This window comes from Chenopodium quinoa, unplaced genomic scaffold, assembly GCF_001683475.1.
Source record: "Chenopodium quinoa cultivar QQ74 unplaced genomic scaffold, ASM168347v1, whole genome shotgun sequence".
Lineage (NCBI taxonomy): Eukaryota > Viridiplantae > Streptophyta > Magnoliopsida > Caryophyllales > Amaranthaceae > Chenopodium > Chenopodium quinoa.
This window is the reverse complement of record NW_018743697.1, coordinates 1404634-1425992: the sequence shown is the minus strand read 5'-3', so window position 1 is coordinate 1425992 and position 21359 is coordinate 1404634. Positions and strand designations below refer to the sequence as shown.

The following is a 21359-nucleotide window of genomic DNA, read 5'->3' as shown; positions in this document are numbered from 1 at the left end:
ATTGCATGGGCCAAAGGAACCAGCTACTAGAGAATAATTTGGTATTTATATTTATCGCTTTTTTTTTTTTTTTTTTTTCAAAACCCTATTTTTCATTCCAAAAAAACAATTTTAATTTTTTTTTTTGAAGGGAACAATTTTAATTTGGTACATGGATTGATGGAAAATTCAATTGTCCTTGTTCTTTTGATTTAGTAGATGGATGAACATTGACAAATATCTTTTACTTGTAAGATTTTTTTTTTCAATGATATCTTATAAGAAATTTTAACCAAACATATTTTTTAGGTGAGATCTAAATTTGAAAACAACCTCAAATATTGATAACAATTAATTTGTTAAAAAAAAATAGGGAATCAAATAATAAAAAAATATATAAATCTCTAATGATTAAAGGGGGGGGGGGAACAATATTAAAGTGTAATTTTTTTTTTAAGAGTATCATTAGTCATTGCATGAATTGTATTAGAGAATTGTTACATCGCCCAATAATTGCTCCAATAATAGCCAATAGTTCATTAATTGGGATAAACGCATAGTTGATTGTGTTTTTGGTATTTTGTAGATTGTCGATGATTATAACATCTCTATTTTTTTTTTTTCCAAACACATATAATCATCCACGTAAATTCATAACAACTTATCATATCATATCATTGATCGATCTGGAGTGAATCTATACATTTACGATTATTTGAGTTAATCAATCTAACAAAAAGCACATTAAATGTAACATAATTTTTCGTGACCTACTTGGACCAAACAATATTATAAATAAGTTTTAAATAATAATTGTTAAAATTGACCTCCAATGCATTTCTTATGCCACAGATATTTAATGTAATTTGAGTAACAATTTTATAAATCCATTTTAAGACGGATCCAGCAACATTTCACATAATATATATATATTTTTTTTATTTTTTTTTTGAGGGATCACATAATATAAATTAAAAGAAATAATGTGTGTGAAATTATTAGCCTAAAGCTATAGATAAATTAGATTTTGGGCCACAGAAATTGGTTTTGGGTAAAGGGTAACACACACTTTGGGTACATAATAATCGGGTTGAGGCCTTTGAGTGGGCTTTAGAGATTAGATCACTAATGATTAATAGGGGAAAAAAAGAACTAATTTAAAGTGTAATTTTTTTTAAGAGGAGTATCATTAGTCATTGCATGAAAATTGTATTAGAGAATCGTTACATCGCCCAATAATTGCTCCAATGATAGCCAATAGTTCATTAATTGGGACAAATGCATAGTTGATTGTGTTTTTGGTATTTTGTAGATTGTCGATGATTATAACATCTCTAATTTATTTTTTTCCAAACACATATAATCGTCCATGTAAATTCATAACAACTCATCATATCATATCATTGATTGATCTGGAGTGAATCTATACATTTACGATTATTTGAGTTAATCAATCTAACAAAAATCACATTAAATGTAACATAATTTTTCGTGATCAACTTAGATATTATAAATAAGTTTTAAACAATAATTGTTGAAATTGACCTCCAATACATTTCTTATACCACATATATTTAATGTAATTTGAGTAACAATTCTATAAATTCATTTTAAGACGAATCCAGCAACATTTTACATAATGTGTGTGAAATTATTAGCCTAAAGCTATAGATAATTATATTTTGGGCCACAGAAATTGGTTTTGGGTAAAGGGTAACACACACTTTGGGTACATAATAATTGGGTTGAGGCCTTTGAGTGGGCTTTAGAGATTAGATCACTCGTGAGTCCGCCCTATAATCCTGCTTACGCTGTATTATTGTACTATGACTCTACGACTACGAGTACTAGTCTACTTTTCCTAATACGCTTTTCCCAGAAACTGCACAAAGATTCCTTTCACCCAATCCAATTTCCATCTTATCACTCATCAGTCATCACCATATTTCTTTCTTTCGTCCTCTGGTTTTCTAATTTTCTAGGAGTATGTCCAATAATGTACTCCTTTCCTTCACATCTCTCTTCATTTATTTGTTTCCCTTTTAGCTACTAATTTCTCATTTGCCAAAAACAAGAGTTGGCGAGTTACCCATTAAGGCCATTATGGAGTGCAGAGTGTAATTTTTAACATAGTAAGAAATATTACGGAGTATTTTATTATATCGGTCCAAATTAAACATTAGTGAAAGTACGTGGTTCAAATAATAACAACGTGAGTTACACTTCAAGAAGAAAGAGAGAAAAGAAGAAGACACGTACAAAAGTACAAGTTTACAAGCCAAGGTAATTAGGACTAAAATTACACATCACTATCACCACGTAACAAAAGTGAGCATTCTTATTAGCTGGCTAAACTACACATTAACACACATACAAACAACTTAACCAAGAAAAAAACTGAGGAAATAATAACACAAAATAAGACTATAATTTCAAAGCAAAAGACTTTCATTTGTCCATTGATTCTTCATTTAGAGAGCAAATTAGACATACAAGAAACTGAGAAATAAAGAAAGAAAAAAGTAGCAAGATTTAAATTACTACTAATTCCCAAATATTCTTAATTATTTGTTAATCCTCTCTTCTAATGACAGAAAATGACTTTGAGCTCACGTGGGGCAGCACAGTCATGCATGAGCGAAGTGTCATGAGCATAAGTAAAGGAAGCAGGACAACCATGCTTGAAGTACTCTGAGTAAGATGACGCGTGACATGTTTTTGGGCTGTTATACTGATTCCTACAACAAAGTTGGTCAGTGTTAAAGGCTGCACATCCACTCTTGCAGCCCACAACCGGCCCATTACCATGTGGGCCTCTGAACTGAAGTTGTTCAGGGCACCCTTCTAGCAAGTTCTTCTTGCACCCCACCACAGGGCAAACTCCCTTGCCTTCGTGGGGGTTATGGTCATGGGCAGGTTGAACCCGTCAACAAGGCTCACTCCGTAAGCGGAGTGATCCCTGTTGCCGTGGTGGATGCTGAACTGGGCTAGTGTGGCGGGGATCTGCCCACCTAGCCCATTGCATTCTAGGCGGCTACCACAGTCTCCGGTTGCGCAACTGAAACGTCCGTTAGCGTAGGTGCACCCAGTTCTGCCCCAAATACGGCCAGCCCAGTGAGTGTTTGGGACTGGGAAGGAGCGGTGGGTTAGGGAGGAGAGGGGGAAACCACCTTTTTCAAGGACTGGGAAGCCATGGTTGGGTAGGATAGCTGGCCAGATTGTGAATGGGCAGTTGTTGACAACAGTAAGCATAAGCTCAGATTGGGCTTGGGCCAAGCTCAGGATGGCTAGGAAACAGAGGAGAGAGAGAGAAGAAATAAATGCCATTTTTTTGGTTTAGATTAGATATTGATTTGGATGAAATGAAAGTGTTTGAGGGTGGTATTTATAGGAGGGAGATATAAAGGTTGGAGCTTATGGTAAAAAAAATTAAAATATAAAAGTTTGGAAGGTGAAGGGATAACCTTGTAAGAATGTGTAAAAAAGACTTAAATAACCTTGCTAGGGTAACCTAGAAAAGAACTTTGTATAATTGCATCCACATGTAAATGACAGAGTTAAAGATGACAAAGACTGGTTTTGAGTTAATCCAAAACAACACACTGCAAAAGTTCAGGGTGCGTAGTTTCATCATCCAGGCAATTGATGAAGACTAAAGACAAACCAAGCTAATACGACATAACTTACTCCATATAGAGTTGAATAATACGGGTCATAGATTAGTGAGAAAGATATTTTCTTTTCTCTTCTTTTCTTTGAAATACTGCATCAATCAAACATTATCCAAAAGAAAACCATGTGTGTTTTGTAACATTATTGCTCTATAAACTTTGATGCCAAGTACTTAAATGAAAAGGTAGAGGAAAAAAAGTGAGTAAAACGGATTTAAGATTATGTTACAATATTGAATTAGGGATAAACTCTTACTACTCACGTAAAATGTGGCAATTAATTGAGGATATTCAAAATTAAACGTGATAACTAATTTAGAATTTAAAATTTAAATTATCTGTAGATCATAAATTGATAAGATCACTCCATATTCCCATTGGAAAAGAACATTGAGAATAAACCAATGGGCAAAACAACAAAAATGGTTTGGACTTTTTTTTTGAAAAAGCAATAAGTCTGATAAGTAAGCAAATCAGCCCACATTGATGGCGTTCATCTTCGGAACACAAGTTGGATTACATAAAGAAGACACTATTAAAATACCAGTAATTCATAAAGAAAGTTGCTAGTTTGAGTACTTCTATAGGTTAAAATAAGAGAGTACAATAAGCATTGAATTTTGAAGCCTTGAGTTCCGACAAAGAGCTTGGCGCTTAACTAGGGGAACCCCAAGTAATTCAATTTAATAAACTGTGGTAAATGGTATCGACCCATCCAATTACCCAACCCATTAATTAAGATTCGGTAAAATTCTGGAACATAGACTAGGAAGGAAAGAAACAGTGTCTTTGCAAATTGCAATAGCAAATTACAACATCCCTTTTCACTCGTGCAATACCCTAGATAAAAGAGCATCCAATGTTTAAACATCGAACACCCAAAAAAAAATATTCCTTAGGTTATTTATTGCAACCAAATAAAATGAGCAACATTGTACAGTACGAGCAACATAAAACAAATGGATGTAGGCCAATCAATGAATGAATGAAATGAGTTTTGAACTCAAATAAAGTATGATATCTAGCAACCCTACAAATTACACAACCGCATCCCCGCATTCAACAATAATTCTTTTTATTTCGGAAATAATGGTTTATAGCTAATGATAAGCGTATTGTAACAAAATGTCTTATTTTTAATTAGTTGATTATAGTTAAAATATATTCCAATAGAATAGAAAAGAAAAAAGTCGGAAAGTGACTTTAATCTTACTATTGTGCTTAATGCCTAAGGAAACCTTAAAACTTCTTAGGGGAGAGATTGAAAAGGCATGTTGTATAAATTAATTATTATTTGAGAAGGTAGAAGTTGGTACAAATAGCTTAATGTAAACTCCATACGTAGTACTCTACTACTCCGTATATAATTAGAGAAAGATCAATAGATTAACTTAAAATGGAGGGAAAACTATGAAATAATTTAGAGGTGGAAAGGAACAGAAAAGGGGACAAAAAGAGGCGAATATCCATGCAAAAAGATTCTTAAAAAAAATAAAATAAAAATGCATGAAAAAAAAGCAGACACACTTGTTTGAGGACGTGAGGTCCGAGGAAAATGATAAAAAGCACAAAGACATTAGCTATCCACGAAATACACATTGCCGACGTTGTTGTACGTGCTTTTGCTCTTGTCTGTCCTTTAAAAAAAAAAAGGAAAAACATATTGAGAGATGGATGTTTGATAGTGGGACCAGATTTGGAAGCCCATATCATAAAGGAGTCCAAACAGAAAGCGACTCGCTTTTTATGGATTGAGTAATGGAAAAGCCCAAGTAATATGTCCATTAAGCCACTTCATTGGGCCAATATCCAGTAAGAAGCTTAATTCAGATCATCAGATGTGCTGTATTTTAAAGGAGAAAGAGGGCTTAAGGCTCCTGAGGTCCTACGACTTCTACAGTTCTACCCATCAATCTATGGAATAGTCATGACCATTATCAAATGTTCTACAGAAGGATAGAGTACATGACTCATATAAAAGTAATAAACATATAGTTACAGTGAAAAGAACATACTATTAAAATGTAATGAACATATACCTAAAGTAAAAATAACATACTATTAAAATGTAATGAACATATACCTAGAGTGAAAAGAACATATTTGCACCAAAAAAATACATATATGTTTATGTTCATTGATCAGTCAGTGTAATGTACTTTATTTGCAACATAAAGATCATTGCTTAATGAGAAATGTTTATTAAATTTTGTCTTCAAATTAGGGTGGTTATATATAGATAAAGTTTATTACATAATATTATCATGTTCTTTATTAATATTGCAGATGTTCTTTAGATATGAAAAAAATATATAAAATTGAATGTTCGTTACAAAACAACTATATGTTCGTTACAAAACAACTGTATATTCTTTACAAAATAACTGTATGTTCTTTACAAAATAACTATATGCACCTTAAAATTTTCATACATGACTATATGATATTAGTACATTACTACGGAGTACATCATTAGTGGTAAAATGTAAGACTATTGTAGCAATTTTGAAATGGAGGGATTAGTATTTACTCGGCATAACAAAACAATTAGTTGAATAATTAGCTACAGCCTGTTTAGTACGAGTGGTTGACAAGCTTTGTTTGTTTTGAAGGAAAACAATTCATGGAAAAAAAATCAGTTTTCAATGGAAAACATAATTTAAAAGCAAATTTTCCTTTATTAATTTGCATTGAGGAAAACTTAAGGAGAAAAGGAAAAATGAATTAAAAGGAAAGGAAGGATGAGAGGAGAGTATAAGGAGAAGTAATGACTCATACCTTATTTTTCAAAGGAATACAATTTTTCTTTTCTAAATTGTTATTTTCCACCTATAAAAAATTGTTTTCCATCTCTTATCATAATAAACAAAAAAAAATGAAAAAGATGAAAGAAAATCATTTTTCAGGAAAATGTTTTCTAGCAAAACAAACAAAGCATAAATGACAATAAGGGAAATTTATTTTAGTTTATTTCGATAACGAAAGTATCAGTATATTGTAATATATTTGGGATTGCTATCTCATCCTCAAAATTGTATTTTAATTCATAAAAATTGCAAAATGGTAATTTAGATTTATGAAGAAAATAAAATACGAGGTTGATAAGCATATTACGTATTACGGAGTACAACACAAATTTATTCCTATTAACTCCATTATTGATTGATTAATCATGTATAAAGATCGAACGTATTTTCAACATAAAAACTAGTGTGTAGCCCGGACGTTGCACCAGTTGCTACTTTAATTAGATCTTTGTCATTATCAATATATACATTTATTTTCATGTTTATAACATAGCTTATGATTGACTTAGTATAGATAAGTTTACTAACCTATAGTTAAAATGAAATCATGTGCTATTTTGTGAAAAATGATCCTAAAGAGTAAGGACTAGTGGACTACATTATTTCTGGTTTGGGTCGAAGAGGCACTGCATTCAACATATTCTAACCACGGAGTATTAAACAGATAAACACTTTAAGGGAAAAAAAATATATATTAAACAGACGAAAAAAATATAGGCTGGGAAATCAAGCAAAGGATATAAAAAATGATTAATCAATAAATAAAGTTGGATGCATATCTATGATTATTGATTACTACAAGGACAAAAGGTTAAACTCTTTTAACTTTATTCTAAAAGCATGCATATGATAATTACAAGCTACACAACTATGTGTGCATTACTTAATACCGACAGCAATCATTACACTTTTGACTCTACAGAGGTAACTAGGGATATCATAAGTTGTTGTGTTGAAATCAATTGCCATCTTATAATTGGAGATTTATTACTTTAATCCAAATTCCACTTATTTCAACCCTAAAAGCCTTAAACTCTGGCTTTCACAGCTCCAGATCTGCTATTTATGAGAAAATTAACATTTTCTTGTTTGTACAGCAAAGTCTATTCCTCTAACATGCTAGACAACTAACACCAAAAAAATTTTAACCAACACGCCTTTATTAACCACCTTATAATTAGGTTTTAGTTGAGAGGGAGTCGATGGAAAGCACTATAGACTTTCAATACTTATTAGTTGTCTAACTATTAGGCAATTAGCCCGCAGTCTATATTTGTATAGAAATTCACATTTCTTCGTAATCGTAACTAAATACAACTGAACCAACATGACTAACTCAACTACAAAAGCAGAGGTTTAACCACCAGGTCCACCAGCAGAAGCAATTTACTTGACTATGCCATTTACAGGTGATGATATTTTATTGTAGCATGTAACGATTAACGGAACACTGGAACAGACTAGATGTAGCAGGACATTAAGCATGAGAGGTTACCTGAAAGTGCATACTTATTCTAGATCCAGATAACTGAGATTGCTGAATCTTTTAATGTGCCCCAAGATGATTCGAGTTGGTGTCTGCTGCATGGAGAATTAGAACCAATGTAAATCAGATGATATGATATCGAGCAAAAAGATAAAATGCAGGACAGCAATGTCTGCAAGTTTCTGAAAGCCCTGAAAATCAACTATATCGTTGCGGACTAGTGTTAGTCATACTCATCCCACATATTTCATTGTGATCATGAATTCATGAGCAAGCAAAAATAAGGGGTGGGTGCTTAACCAAAAAAGATTGCTACTTTATCAGATTCAACAGAACACATGATAACAGATAATGGGCAGCTAGCTCAGTGAGGGGAAAAAAGTGGGCAAATAGTTTTAAAAAAGAGGCAACTGGCAACATCTGCCCACTTCACATTCTCACATTCTGTTGCACCATCATTTTGTCAGGAAATCACTAAAATGCTCACTACTTCATCAGAGTTGCTGCACCTGGTAGTGCCTCTGTAGACACTAGTGGGTCCCAGAATCCATGGCAACAACATTGTTTTGGGCGCCAAAAAAATCTTTCAAAAGAAATGGAACTAAAACCCAGAATCAAACAAATTACTATCATGGAAGCAATCATAACCAAGAAGAAGTCAACTCACAAAATGGTCATCCTGTCATTTCATGCCTTCAACATGTAAAGGCATAGGATTCCCAGACAGCAAGAGCAACAACCTACATAGTTTCAAGTTGTGCAATGATTACCGAATATGTATTAGTATTGTAAAAGCCTCCCTGCATCTTCCAAGTTCATTCACTTCAACCTCACAAATTACAATAACTTATACTAGAGATGGCAAGAAGGCATATACTCATCCTCCTCCTCTTAGCATGGTTTCTCTTTGCGGCTTTTCAATCCAATCGCCCATTTATCAAGGATCAAGCTACTAAATCAGGCAAGCTACTGCTAATCTCTCCTATTAATCAAACTTTAGAAGATAATATTCATATTGGATAGTGCAAATTGCTAAAGCAAAACACATACTTCTATTCTGTTTAAAAGGGACACACTGATATACAAACCATGAAGGAATTACCTTTTTCTTTTCTTTTTTTTCTTGCAGTCAATTTCAAGCTACGATCTTTACAGTCCAGCTCATTGTGGCCAACCAAACATCATATTCCTGCTTGGGTAGGTGCTGAAATGTACCTTCATTATGATAAACAGATAATTCAAGGTAAACCATCATCATTTAAAGATTTATAAGCACTTGTCTAACCAATTGAAGTTTGTTGTGGCAGGATGACCTGAAAAAAATCCATAAATCTCCATCTGGGCCAAATCCAGTAGGAAACCACCGCCCACCAACAAGACCGTGAAAGAATGCATATGATTATGCAAGAAGAGTGAAGCTGACAATGCAGGAGCATCTATTTGTAAGATGAGAATTAGGATATCATGGATGTACAAATATGCAAAAGTATTTAGAGTCTCGATTCCATTTTCTTTCCTTGTTGTAGCCTTACTTCAACTCCCACTGGATAGTGCATGTATTTACTTTCAGAATAATGTTTCATAGCAAATAACTGGTTTGCTCGGGGAAGGGGGTGGGGGAACAAATAATAATATAAATTTTACCCTACATAAAAATCAGCGTTTCATGGCTTTAAACAAAATTAGAAGCAAATTTAATAGCACAGAAGTACACACTGGTGTTAGATTCACTAAATTCCAAGCAGAAATAAATAAGATCTGTGCAATTACCTCAACAAGTTGATACTGCCCAACCCTGCTAGATTTAGGCATGTGCTGTATGCTTGAAAAATGAAAATCAGACCAAACATACAAGGTGGAAACACAATAGATACTTCGTAAGTAAATTGAATTAGATAGATAACCAAAGATCATACATACAGAGCCGTCAGTATGTTTTATAAAGATAGGGGTGAAAATACTGATAGGAGGCTCTGGCTACACTTCAACTCAGCTAGAATAAAAGTACAACTCAGTGGACTACCAACAATCCAGACATTACTCTTCAGAATGGAGTCCAGCCAGCAAAGAATCAACAAAACCAGAATATCTGCTAGAATGAGCTCATGTAAAATCTGGGCACTACAAACCTTCTATTACATAAAACTGCACAAGAAAACAATGACAATAGGGTGTACGAGGATGGTTGCTTTAATTCTAATTTAATATTGTAACATTTTAGTTTTACAAAAATGTGGTCAGCCCAAAATACATGCAAAAGGGCAATGGTGAATAAAAAGTGGAAACAAACAAGCCATTTAAACGGCAACTATGACACTGACTAGGGTATGATTTCAGTAAATATACAAAACTAAATAGTAACTAAATACACTAAAACAATTAACCCACACGCTTCCGCTTTGATCGCTTACTCTTCTTTGGAGTGGAATACTTGGGAATCTGCTTGCTGCTACTTGATGCATATGCCTCTTCTAATTCATCCTGTCAAAACACGCTCACAAGAATGAATCATCCGCATTAAACTACCAAGTTAGCACTTTTATATCAATTACCTGACTCTTGAAGTACAGCTGAATAATGGAAACATGAAAATTTTTCAAACAAGGGAATTGATTTTAAATACCAATAATCAGAGAGCTTCAGGTCAAAGGAATAATATTCAAGCCATTATAGCACCAAGATGATGTTACACTCCTAAATTTTATACAGAAATCCACTACAAAACAAAAGAACAGTGGCTCACACATACATTCCCCTTGAGCACAAGATGCACAATGGCACTCAAGAAAATAAGAACTACAGGTCTCTATCCTTTGGAGACATAATTTAACACAGTAATTTGATTAGTCGAGGAAAATATACACATAACAGTTCTTTGACATGCAACAAGCACTTTCTATACAAATAAACACTGCAACACATCAATGCATTTACACAAAAGAGTAAAACTATCTCCAGTGCTAATCACTGATGTGTGGAACAAAAAGATAATTACCAAGCCAACTGTAAGGCCTTTCATTTGTTACACTAAAAGTGATAGTTTCATAAAACTAACATACCATAAGATAGGTATGGTTCCAGAATGAGCAGAATCCACTTCATAACCATCAGTCGTAAAAATACTAATTAAGAAATGTTTAAAAGTTTAAACAACACATGCCTTATTAGCAATCAACTGGCTTCAAAACTTTAAACATCTTCTAATACAAATGACTCAAAATCAATTCAAGTTTGATGTAATACATTAATTATATATCATTCTATACCATGGCCACACAACAACATATGCACCAAGTTAGATGAGCAGTCCAAGTCCCCACAAACATGAACAGCATAGTATTATACACGAAGAAATGTTATCTCCTAACACTAGCATGCCAAGGGTCAGGACTGCCACCAACATAAAGCTTTCTGAGAATTTAGCAAACAGTTAAAGACTCTCAGCCTCAGTGACATCTGTTCATATATGATACATCCATGGTCAGTTACTTACTGTTTCTTTCGATTCATCATCTGACCCTATTTCAGAATCAGTAACAGATGCCTGATCATCTGGCAGTGCTTTGCTCACTTCTTGCCTTCTCACTTCTCCTTTGAATTGTCTAGACCTATTTTAGATATAAGAGGAATATTAGGTTAGCTGTCAAGAGAAACACAAAAATACGAAAGCTATAACATCTGAAAATGATTCAAACCTGTCGTCAATTTGAGCAGGTTGGGATACAGACCGCTTTGCCTTTCCAGCACTAATAATTCCACCGGCGTTCTCATTCACAACAGGCTTAGCACCACCAAATTTGCGTAACCATACCTGCTGTGCAGTACTGAGGACATTATTTGTAAACCTGTCAACCAAAATTATATAGTTTAGAGGATGTGTCGTTTACGATAAAGTATATTTGACATTCCTTTGTACTGTTGACTATAGTTCAAGTCATGGAACAAAAACAAGTCTGATAAACTTCCTAGCACTGATTTTAACTAAAGAAATATAAGTTTCATCATGATTTAATAGGGGAATATTCCTCCAAAACTATGAACTATTATACATGATAGTATGATAACATTATAATGCTGCCAGTGCAGGTATATGCGAGTAGTATGAGATGCTACAGCAATTAAGATAATTGGGAAAGGAAAGAAGGAATTGGGAACAGACCAATAGATGGATAATCCGGATGGGACGGATAAGGAAAAATAGCCAATCATAAGAGGAAGGAACTTCAGAACGAGAAGTGAATTCTTCTGAGACGGGTCAGTCTGTCCAAGAATATCTTTCAGCAATTATTAACATTAATTTATTTTTAAAAAAATAATAAAAGAAAATAAAAAAAGAAAAGTGAAGGATAAAAACAGAAGATATATCATTACTTGGGGAGGCTTCATCAACTCCATCGAAACATATTGCGAGACAACTAGCAGAACGGGCAGAACAAGATAGGCTGCAGTATCACTCCAGCCAATAGGGGGGTGACCATCCTGCAAGTTGACATGAAAAGATTGTGATTCACAAGACCATAAACAAATTCAGCACTCATAAGATGTATAAGTATATATCCTTTAGAACATGACATGAAAATATAAGTCAATGAGTAACAAACAAGAACCCAAGCTTATATTATAAGAAAGAAGACAAACAAAAAAGCAGATAAGCAAGCAGCAATGACTCAAAGAGAAAAAGGAAAATGAAGGGAGCTAAGGACAGACTTTCTGAATGATTTGTGGCCAGCAGCTCAGATGTTAGACTGGCCAGCTAGAATATGAGTGAAAGATGATTAATTTGCTGCTGAAGCTATTACAATGACGAAGAAATTATTAAAAATAAAAAATAAATAAATAAATAAATAAAAAGAGTGACTTATGCAAGTGATGAACAACCCAGAGTAAAAAGCTAAAATACAAAGTAACAGCTCCATTGCTGTAGGATTGGTATGCAAATAGATCAATTCAAGGATGGATAAGGAGTTGCAAATAGATTGAAGAAGTGCTGCAAGGTTCGCCCCCATGGCTTGGAGGTTTGACTGAACTCGAAGTTGGAAATTTGGCTCAAACTCACTGCCTGAAAGTTTGGCCGAAGTGCCGAACCTCAAGAGGAGTTCACCCGAATCACCAAAGGTTTGCCTGAACCAGGGAATGGTTCACCCGAACCTCATGACCCTGTTTTGCGGCTCGGTTCATCGGGTTTGCGGTTTGTTTTAATCTTAGCCGTTGGATTGTTTCTTAATCCTGAGACTATATTGCCTTAGCCCACTTTTATTGAGTATTCACAAACAATTAAACGTTACTTGAGGGTTTATGAGAGGCTTTGTGAAGAGCATTGACATTTCCTACAACTCATGCTTGTATTCTTGATTTTGCTCCCGGTTCTCGTGTTTTCCCACGGTAACATCATCTCCTTTAATTTGCTTTTTTATTCATTGCTTGTTCTGGGTTGATTGTTTGCTTTCTTCATTGTTGTTGTGGGTGTCAATCGCAATTAGTTTCCACATAAAATCATTAAAATCACAATCCAACCTCTCTGATCCAAAATCAGTCATTTCAATGCCTCCCACTCCATTCCCTTGTATATTATCTACATTTTACCATCCAGATTCACTAACAATTGTGCCATTCCATAGAATGTAACTAACTGAAACATTTTGACCTCCTTTATAATAATATCATCCTCTACATTTTTACAAATCCCTTTAAATAAAATTCAAACCATACAGATAAAAAATCAATCTCTACAGCAAATCCATGTCATTTCTCTCCACCAAGAAAAATGAAATCTCCAGGGGGTCTAAAGACAAGTTATAAAAGATGAAAGGTTCTTGTTGATTTTACAAGGATATGGCCACGATTGGCAAATGATAGTGGCCATTTCAAGCCTAAAACAGAAAAACATTTAGAAATATACACACATACATTCTGATCACAGACTGAAGACCTCTCATTAAGAATTATCTTTCATCACATCAGGTTCGGCTCCAGACATTTCTACTGTGACCCAATTTTCCTTCAGTTTTTCTTCAAAGTTTTACACTTCAACCAACTTCAAAGTGATAATAGCTAAACTTTAACACCTTGTTTGGATAGAAGGAAAAGAAGAGAGGAGAATGGGAGGGGGACAAACTCTCTTGTTTGAGTAAAGGATTGAGGGAAGGAAGGGAAAAGAGAGGGAGGGATCCATTTTCCCTCTCTCTTTAATAAGCATAATCCCTCCAAATTTGGAGAGATTTGGAGGGAAAATGGGGTTCACCTCCCCCTCCCTTTCTTTCCCCTTCCCTTCCTCCTATTTCCCTCCCCTTCCTTTCCTTCCTTATTTGCTATCCAAACAAAGCGTAAAACTATTATGGACCCAATATAGACCTTAATTGACAGTAATTGAATCTAGCTTAAGAATACACAAAGTATTCTTACACTCAACTCCCAGATTTACTAGTTGCAAAAAATATTCTACGAAAAAAAATATCAACATATTCGCCCATCTAAAAAGTTGTAGTCTCCTCAAAAAAGTACAAACCCTATTTAAAGTGGGCTTTGTAAAGGGGAGGCACTACAATCTAAACCAATAAAACAATAACCAAGCACTTAATAATCTAGGCATTTAACCAAAATAGTCAAATCATGTCCTTGGCAATTTAGAAGCACATAAAACATAGTCCAAGTAAAATGATTAAAAATTGCAATCTTAGTCTAATTCAAAAGTATCAAGCAAGTAAAAAATTAGCAAATGATGTTCATTGAAGAATTAAACATGACAGAGAAGAGATTATTGCTAGAACAAGTTCACTAGTTTCAAGGCTAAAGTACCACAAAAGGAAAGAGCCAGGAGATGCCGGCACCACTTTGGCGTGCAGCAATTGTAGTTGGCCCGCCCAAAGAAGGAATCCAAAAAAACCCTTCTGTCAACAGTCCCTTCAAGTACAAAAGTTCAGATGACCAGTTAATACTTAAATGCAAAAGTGAGTATTTGAGTTTACTTTTAAAAGGAAATCTATCAGCACATAGCTCGCTAAATACCTCATTAGCTACATTCGAAAGAGCTTGATACAATCCTATCCAGACTGGTATTGTTGCCAAAGTTGGTAAGCACCCTGTCAAATGTGAATGTAGGAGAAACAAAGACATCAGTACATCTTCCGTACCATAAAAACAGATGGTAACAAGAGAAAGTTAAGATGATAAAAGTTTTAAGTTTAAGCAGTATTTGGTTAGCAGTCATTATAAAGAATTTTGGGAATTTTGCCAAAGTTCCTGACCATAATATACCTCACAGTCACAGTCAATATATAACTGCAGACCATGGCAATCACCAAGCTATAAGATACAGCAGATAAGATTGCGTGATTGCCACTATATTTGAAAAAAATACTATGTATAATAATTGAGTTGAATTGACCAGGGACAAACACAATCAGGGAACTCGGGAAGCATACAACGTTTAAGTTGCTCAACATAATCCACATAGTAGTCTAGTGGAGGACCAACTAAGAGAATGGGCCAGCTAAGACACAAGACAAACCAGAAAGATGCCAGTAGGACAACCTACTCAAATTCAGACCATATATCCAGGACCAAGTACAAGATTGAAGGAAGTCAGAAGGTGAGCTGCTCCAATTAATTCAGATCTTCTTCCAGACTTAAGGTTCCCTACCCATTCTAAAAGAAAAAATAAAATTAAAAGGCATGTCGAACTAGAACCAGTAAGTCAGCATTCAATTAACCTCTTAGATTGTTAGTTTCCATCGTTCTTTCCAAATTATATTCCTCCTGTTATTGGCTACATTTAGTACAAATAAATTTGCATGGTAAGAGACTGGATTCACTGGAGCTATAATTATCTATTAACAATTTTTTCTTACCAAATAGAATAATGGATGTTAAATAAAATTGGCTGAGCTAAAAAGAAAAAGCTTTCATTGTTGACTCTTCCAACTACGTAACGAGTTGTGTAGTAGATCATATGCTAAGACTAATATGCTACCTTTTACAATTAGCAGCATAAAAAAAAAAATAAAAAAAAAATAAAAAAAAAAAAACCAAGAAAAGAAAGCTTATCCTTTATTTTCATAATAGCATATAGATGATATAACAAAGTTGGAATACAGATTTGAAGCTTGTGTGTGTGTTTATAATCGTCATGTTAAAAAGGGTTGTGAAAATCTAAGCCTAGCTACAAACAAAATGGTTGTTTCCAATAATGTACTATTTCTTGAAAAGCAACTTCCATTTCATTCCTCATCCCATCTACCTATTACTCTATACTAAGGCCATGCTTGGATTGGGGGCAAAAAATAAAAAGGGAATAAAAGTCAAGCTAAGAAAAACATAAGTGATTAGAGGTGGTGTTGTAGGGAGATAAGTTGTAAATGAAATAAGGTATTTGTGCCATAAGGAAAAGAGAGAGAAGGAGGAATCATTATCCTCATAATGAGTATAATAGTTACCCACCCTCTCCCTAGTGTAACCGTTACCCCCAAAATGAGGATAATAGACCTAATAGTTCCCATATCACCATTACATAAAACTCCTTCCGGTCACTCCATCACTATCTACTCCTCCCCTATATTAACATTCATTTTGTTTAGTTTGACTTTTATTACCCTAGTAACACATTAGTCCCAAGTCCCAACCCAAGCATGCCCTAAATTGGAATTTTCCCTCCTAAACTTTTTTTTTTTTTTTTGGGGGGGGGGGGGGGGTAGAAGCATAATGCCTAGGATATTCATCATATTTATTTATTGTTATAATTTTTTTAAGAATATTAGAATTGACCATTGGGCATATTTCTCTAGAAACTTTTACATTTTAATCATCAATAATTTTAAAAAACCGAGCATGGCTCGGGATTTATCTAGTTCTTATTCTAATTCAATCAAATTACTTTACATCCTCATTCCTCGCCAAATAAAAGTGAAAATATAAAGTAACAACTGATGGAGTTAACAAGTTTGGAAGTAAATAAAATACTCCAGATATGAATTCATAAGAGAAGATTCACCTGCCAATGGATTGACCCCAGCCTGCTTGTAAAGACGTGATGTCTCAAGTTGAATTCTTTCCTGAAAAAATAAAAAACAAATAGCCTCATCAAAACATGTTCCTACATGACAATAAGGCAAAATAATAGAATTGTATTGCTTTGGCAATATATGACAAGCACACTGCACACCAAATGCAGCCATGCAGGGCGAAGCCGGGAATAAAAATCTATGGGGGCCAAGACTCAATAAAGTTAACCCAAAAAAAAATTAAAAAACAAAAAAAAATGAAGGGAGAAAAAATGCGCTCAAAGTAGGAGTCAAACTTGAGACCTCTCTCACCATGCAAAGCTCAAACTACCTACTAAGCTATCATTGGCAAGTGGCAACATAGTATATGAGATAAATATTTGCTATTTATTAGTTACTCCTCGAGGAAGACAAATAATACATTTATCACCAGTTGGGCCACTGGGGCCAGGCCTCCAACAGCCCCCCCCCCCCCGGCTCCGCCCCTAACCAAATGTATTGCATAAGTTCCCCGCTTTGATTATTCAGATTGATAGATCCTTAATCTCTTATAAAAGTAAAACTTGATAAAGGGTGCAATAACATCAGAAAACATATGTAATCACAGAAGAACTTTTAATGCTGCACTACGAGCAACACATGAAAGTTCCGAAACCAGCTCAAGCAACAACCAATATAGAGTATTAAAAATAGTACAATACGGCGAAAGGCTAACCACCTGATTTCCTTTGTATCTTTCTTGTATGGCTTTTATCTTTGGTTGGAGATTTTGCATTGCCATCGTTGATTCAACCTGTAAACAAGAGAGATGTCAACAAGCCATCCACTTTTATAAAAGCACCAAGCAATTCAGGTTATTCAGATTTCAGTCTGATCACACTGTCCTAGTTTCAACTGGGAAGCTTCCTAAGTTTGTATTTGACTTTCTCCCTTTGAGAGAATTGGGAAGCTGAAACAGACATCTGTGTATATTTATGCAGATGCATATGCTGCATAGGCATACACTCAATTATAAAGGGGGTTTCAAACTTGACGGGTTGACGCCATGCCAATATCTGTACCAGAGATCAATGAGTAGGATTCTTTGAACGTGCAAAACTATGTCGAAATTATGCAATAGGTCAAGATATTTGAAGGACAAGATATGTGTTGTACACTCATTTTGAACAGCCTTTTCAGAAGCAAGTCATTGGTTCCAATTAAGATGTGCAGAGGGAGAATCTGGAGTGAAGCACAAACCTGTTGCTTTGTCAAAGGAAAAGTTGCTACTTTCACGAGGACGGTAAGTAATATGATTGCAAATCCATATGAATAAGGCACATGTAAAGTTGAGAGCCCATCCTTCATAACCTATCCAATAAAAAAAATAAAAATAAAGTCATGGTTCACAATTTAAATACATGTGCATATTTTAAATAACAAGTTATACAACAACAATCAACTAATGAACTTTACACAATACCAATTTTGTAAAGGTCATGTAATACACAACTTGCCTTAAACACCAAACAAACTAAAAAATTGCGTTACCAATAAGAACCATTATATCATAACCTTTAATTCCCAGGGTATGCCATACTCATGATTTTCTTGTGTAAACCCTTTTCTTTTACGCTTATGGCAATAAATTCCAGGATACTGAATTCATTAATGTCCTTTTGTAGCTCTTCCATCCATGCCATCCTTCCAGGAACGTTTGTTCAGGATCACAGGACGGGCTAGGGTCCCGTTGAATTATACCCAAGGCAAACCCATAGAATAACCCCTTTATCAAAAATGACCTAATAAGTAGTAGAATCTACAAGTGAGGAAGTAATAAGCTGTGAAAGCGGTAGCGGACGGCAATAGATGATTCAGGCCTGCCTTACTTAGAGTTGCCAGAGTACAATAAACAAAAATCCTCAACTCCTTTTAATATCTATATGATCCCAACACTTCATTCTCCGGACCAATACCTCCTGGTATAGTGGCATTAACATCGAACATGTACAAACCATCGCTATAGGTGTCCTTCACCTTATGCTCAATAGCCTCAACTTCCACTCTAACCCTATCGTGAATATCTTCATCACAAATCCTATTTCACCTCGCTTCACAAATATCACAACACATTCCACCTCCATCGAGTCCATCCACTCATCAACGAAATTTTGTTATTATGACATAAGACTATACATGTGAACAATATCATAACTAGCCGTAAATCAACATACATCTAATTTTCTAAACAAACTAACGTCCAGATTTCCAAACTTCAACCTTAATATGTCAAAATCACAAGAAAATTTTCCTAAACATCTGAAATCAAACCTTCCAAAACTTCATATGACCGCAGAATAATCTTTTATTAATTACTAACTAATCCGCCAATTACTAAAATCAAGCAACACCTTATGATTATTAGCTAGTAAAACAACAAGACTATATTGTAATCAAAATCAATTGAATAAACATCGAAAATTCTTATTATATATCCTAATTCAATTACTTAATCAGCACCTTTGCTAGGCAATTCAACAATTTCACACATCAAAAACAAAATCATACATAATCAATTATACGTATAATTTTGCACAACAAAACATAACAATTACAAAATCCATACTACTAGCTAGTAAAATCAATTGTAAAACCATCGAAAATGCTTATTATATATCCTAATTAATTACTTAATCAGCACTTTTGCAAGGCAATTCAACAATTTCACAAATCAAAAACAAAATCATACATAATCAATTTATACGTATAATTTCGCACAAGAATTACAAAATTCATACAAACAATTGAATATACCTTCAAAACGACTTCCATGGCGTCGGAAATAAACCCGAACCATCCACCACTTTTCTGCACCGGAGCTCCAGAAGCGTCAGGAGAAGCAGTAACAGCAGCATCAGCAAGAGTATAAATAAGACTTTCAGCTCTACTAAAAACCGCACTCAAATCAATCGAACTATCAATCGAAGAAATTGGAGGAATTTCCTGGAAACTGAACTTCACAGTTGTACTGATAATTTTGCTTCGATGAGGAAGAGAGTAGATGCCATGACGATAAGATTTCGAAGGTAATACAGTTCCGAAAAATGGCGAGGATGAAATTAGGGTTCTCGCCATTAGAGGAGATAGAATGAAGGAAGTATTCAATTGATCATGAGATATTGAGATGATGAGAGAGAAAATGGGAACTTGGGTTGGATTGTGTTTCAGTGTGTATTGGGAAGAGGTGGTGGTGGTGGAAGAAGGGCTGCTATTCGTTGTTTTTTATTTCTACGCATTATCCGATTTGATGAAATTATGGAATTTGGAGGGGGATTTTTTTAATTGTGGCCAATGATTGAGTGACACGTTTGTTATTAGTATTTTAATGTTGAGCACTTACTAATGTCACTCGCTTTCTCTCCCAATTAATGGTAGGTATTCTATGATCCACGAATGCACTAAGGGCTAGTTAATACGAGTAATGAATTGAGATCATGGGGATTGAATTTGCCAATTCTAAAATTAGTAGATTCAGAATTAGAAAAAATTGTCCAAAATAATCCAACTTTTGGCTCATACGCCCCAAAAAATCTCAACTTTCGATTATTTAAAATAATTCGACTATTAATGTCAATCCGCTTTAAATGGTCCCAATCGGTTACCTAACTTGTTATAATCAGTTAGATGACACGTGTCGGCCTGTAATTGGCCAAAGTTTTTAAAAATAAATAAATAATTTTTTTAAAAGAAAAAAGTTTTTTAAAAAAATAATTATTAAAAAAAACAATCCCACCAGCCACCTCCGCCCATCCCCGCCGACCAGCCTGCCTAACTCCCCACCGCCATGGATCCGATCGCCGGTGGCCCATTCCCCAGCGACGTCGCCCCCTTACCCTCCCTCGAACCACCAACCCCTTCCCTCTCCCACGAAATCCACTAAAATCACCCCACCCTCGAAATCCCCTTCCCATCTTGATCTCAGGCTCCTATTCTTCTCCAGTCTCGATATCAGTTTCCCTCCCTTTCCCCGCCTCCAGTTCGTCCTCCCTCACCTTCCCCCGCCTAGATTTCGAGTGTGAATTGTAGAGCCACCACATCCACAATAGCGTCGACATTGCGGTGGCTGGGGCTGCAATTCGACAATAGTGGTTGGGGCTACAATTCGGTGGCAGTGGTTCGCTTTGCAATCCGGCGATGGTTGGCTGCAATTTGGCAGTGGTTGGGCTACAATTTGCGGGTGGCTTGAGACCATTTAAAGCGGATTGACATTAAAAGTCGAATTATTTAAAAATAATTGATAGGTGAGATTATTTTGGGCGGATGAGCCAATTTAAAGGTCGGATTATTTCGGACAATTTTTCCTTTAAATTATTGATAAATTTTATTTACACTCTATAATAAAGTAGTGGTTTAATATCTTATAATTCATTGTGTAGGTTGT

The 21359-nt window shown here is 34.9% G+C and overlaps 3 protein-coding genes across 3 annotated transcripts; 1 reads left to right on the top strand and 2 right to left on the bottom strand.

The window, feature by feature from the left end:
* Positions 1-2235: 2235 nt before the first annotated feature.
* Positions 2236-3358, bottom strand: LOC110684086 (osmotin-like protein). Its single transcript, XM_021860485.1, is given in 2 exon segments — positions 2236-2880; positions 2883-3358. Coding segments are annotated over 2 exon segments (741 nt in total). The 5' UTR covers positions 3307-3358; the 3' UTR covers positions 2236-2563.
* Positions 3359-8223: 4865 nt separating this feature from the next.
* Positions 8224-9461, top strand: LOC110684087 (CLAVATA3/ESR (CLE)-related protein 46-like). The gene is made up of 3 exons (XM_021860486.1): positions 8224-8904; positions 9073-9140; positions 9251-9461. Exons 1-3 carry the CDS (start codon positions 8802-8804, stop codon positions 9326-9328), a joined length of 249 nt encoding a protein of 82 aa, XP_021716178.1. The 5' UTR covers positions 8224-8801; the 3' UTR covers positions 9329-9461.
* A 636-nt stretch (positions 9462-10097) lies between these two features.
* LOC110684084 (inner membrane protein PPF-1, chloroplastic-like) lies at positions 10098-20283 on the bottom strand. Its single transcript, XM_021860484.1, has 11 exons — positions 19733-20283; positions 18179-18289; positions 17658-17732; positions 16930-16990; positions 14949-15022; positions 14739-14843; positions 12315-12422; positions 12103-12203; positions 11639-11788; positions 11437-11551; positions 10098-10424 (listed from the first exon to the last, which is right to left on the bottom strand). The coding sequence occupies exons 1-11, from the start codon at positions 20051-20053 to the stop codon at positions 10323-10325; spliced, it is 1323 nt and encodes a 440-aa protein (XP_021716176.1). The 5' UTR covers positions 20054-20283; the 3' UTR covers positions 10098-10322.
* Positions 20284-21359: the final 1076 nt, after the last annotated feature.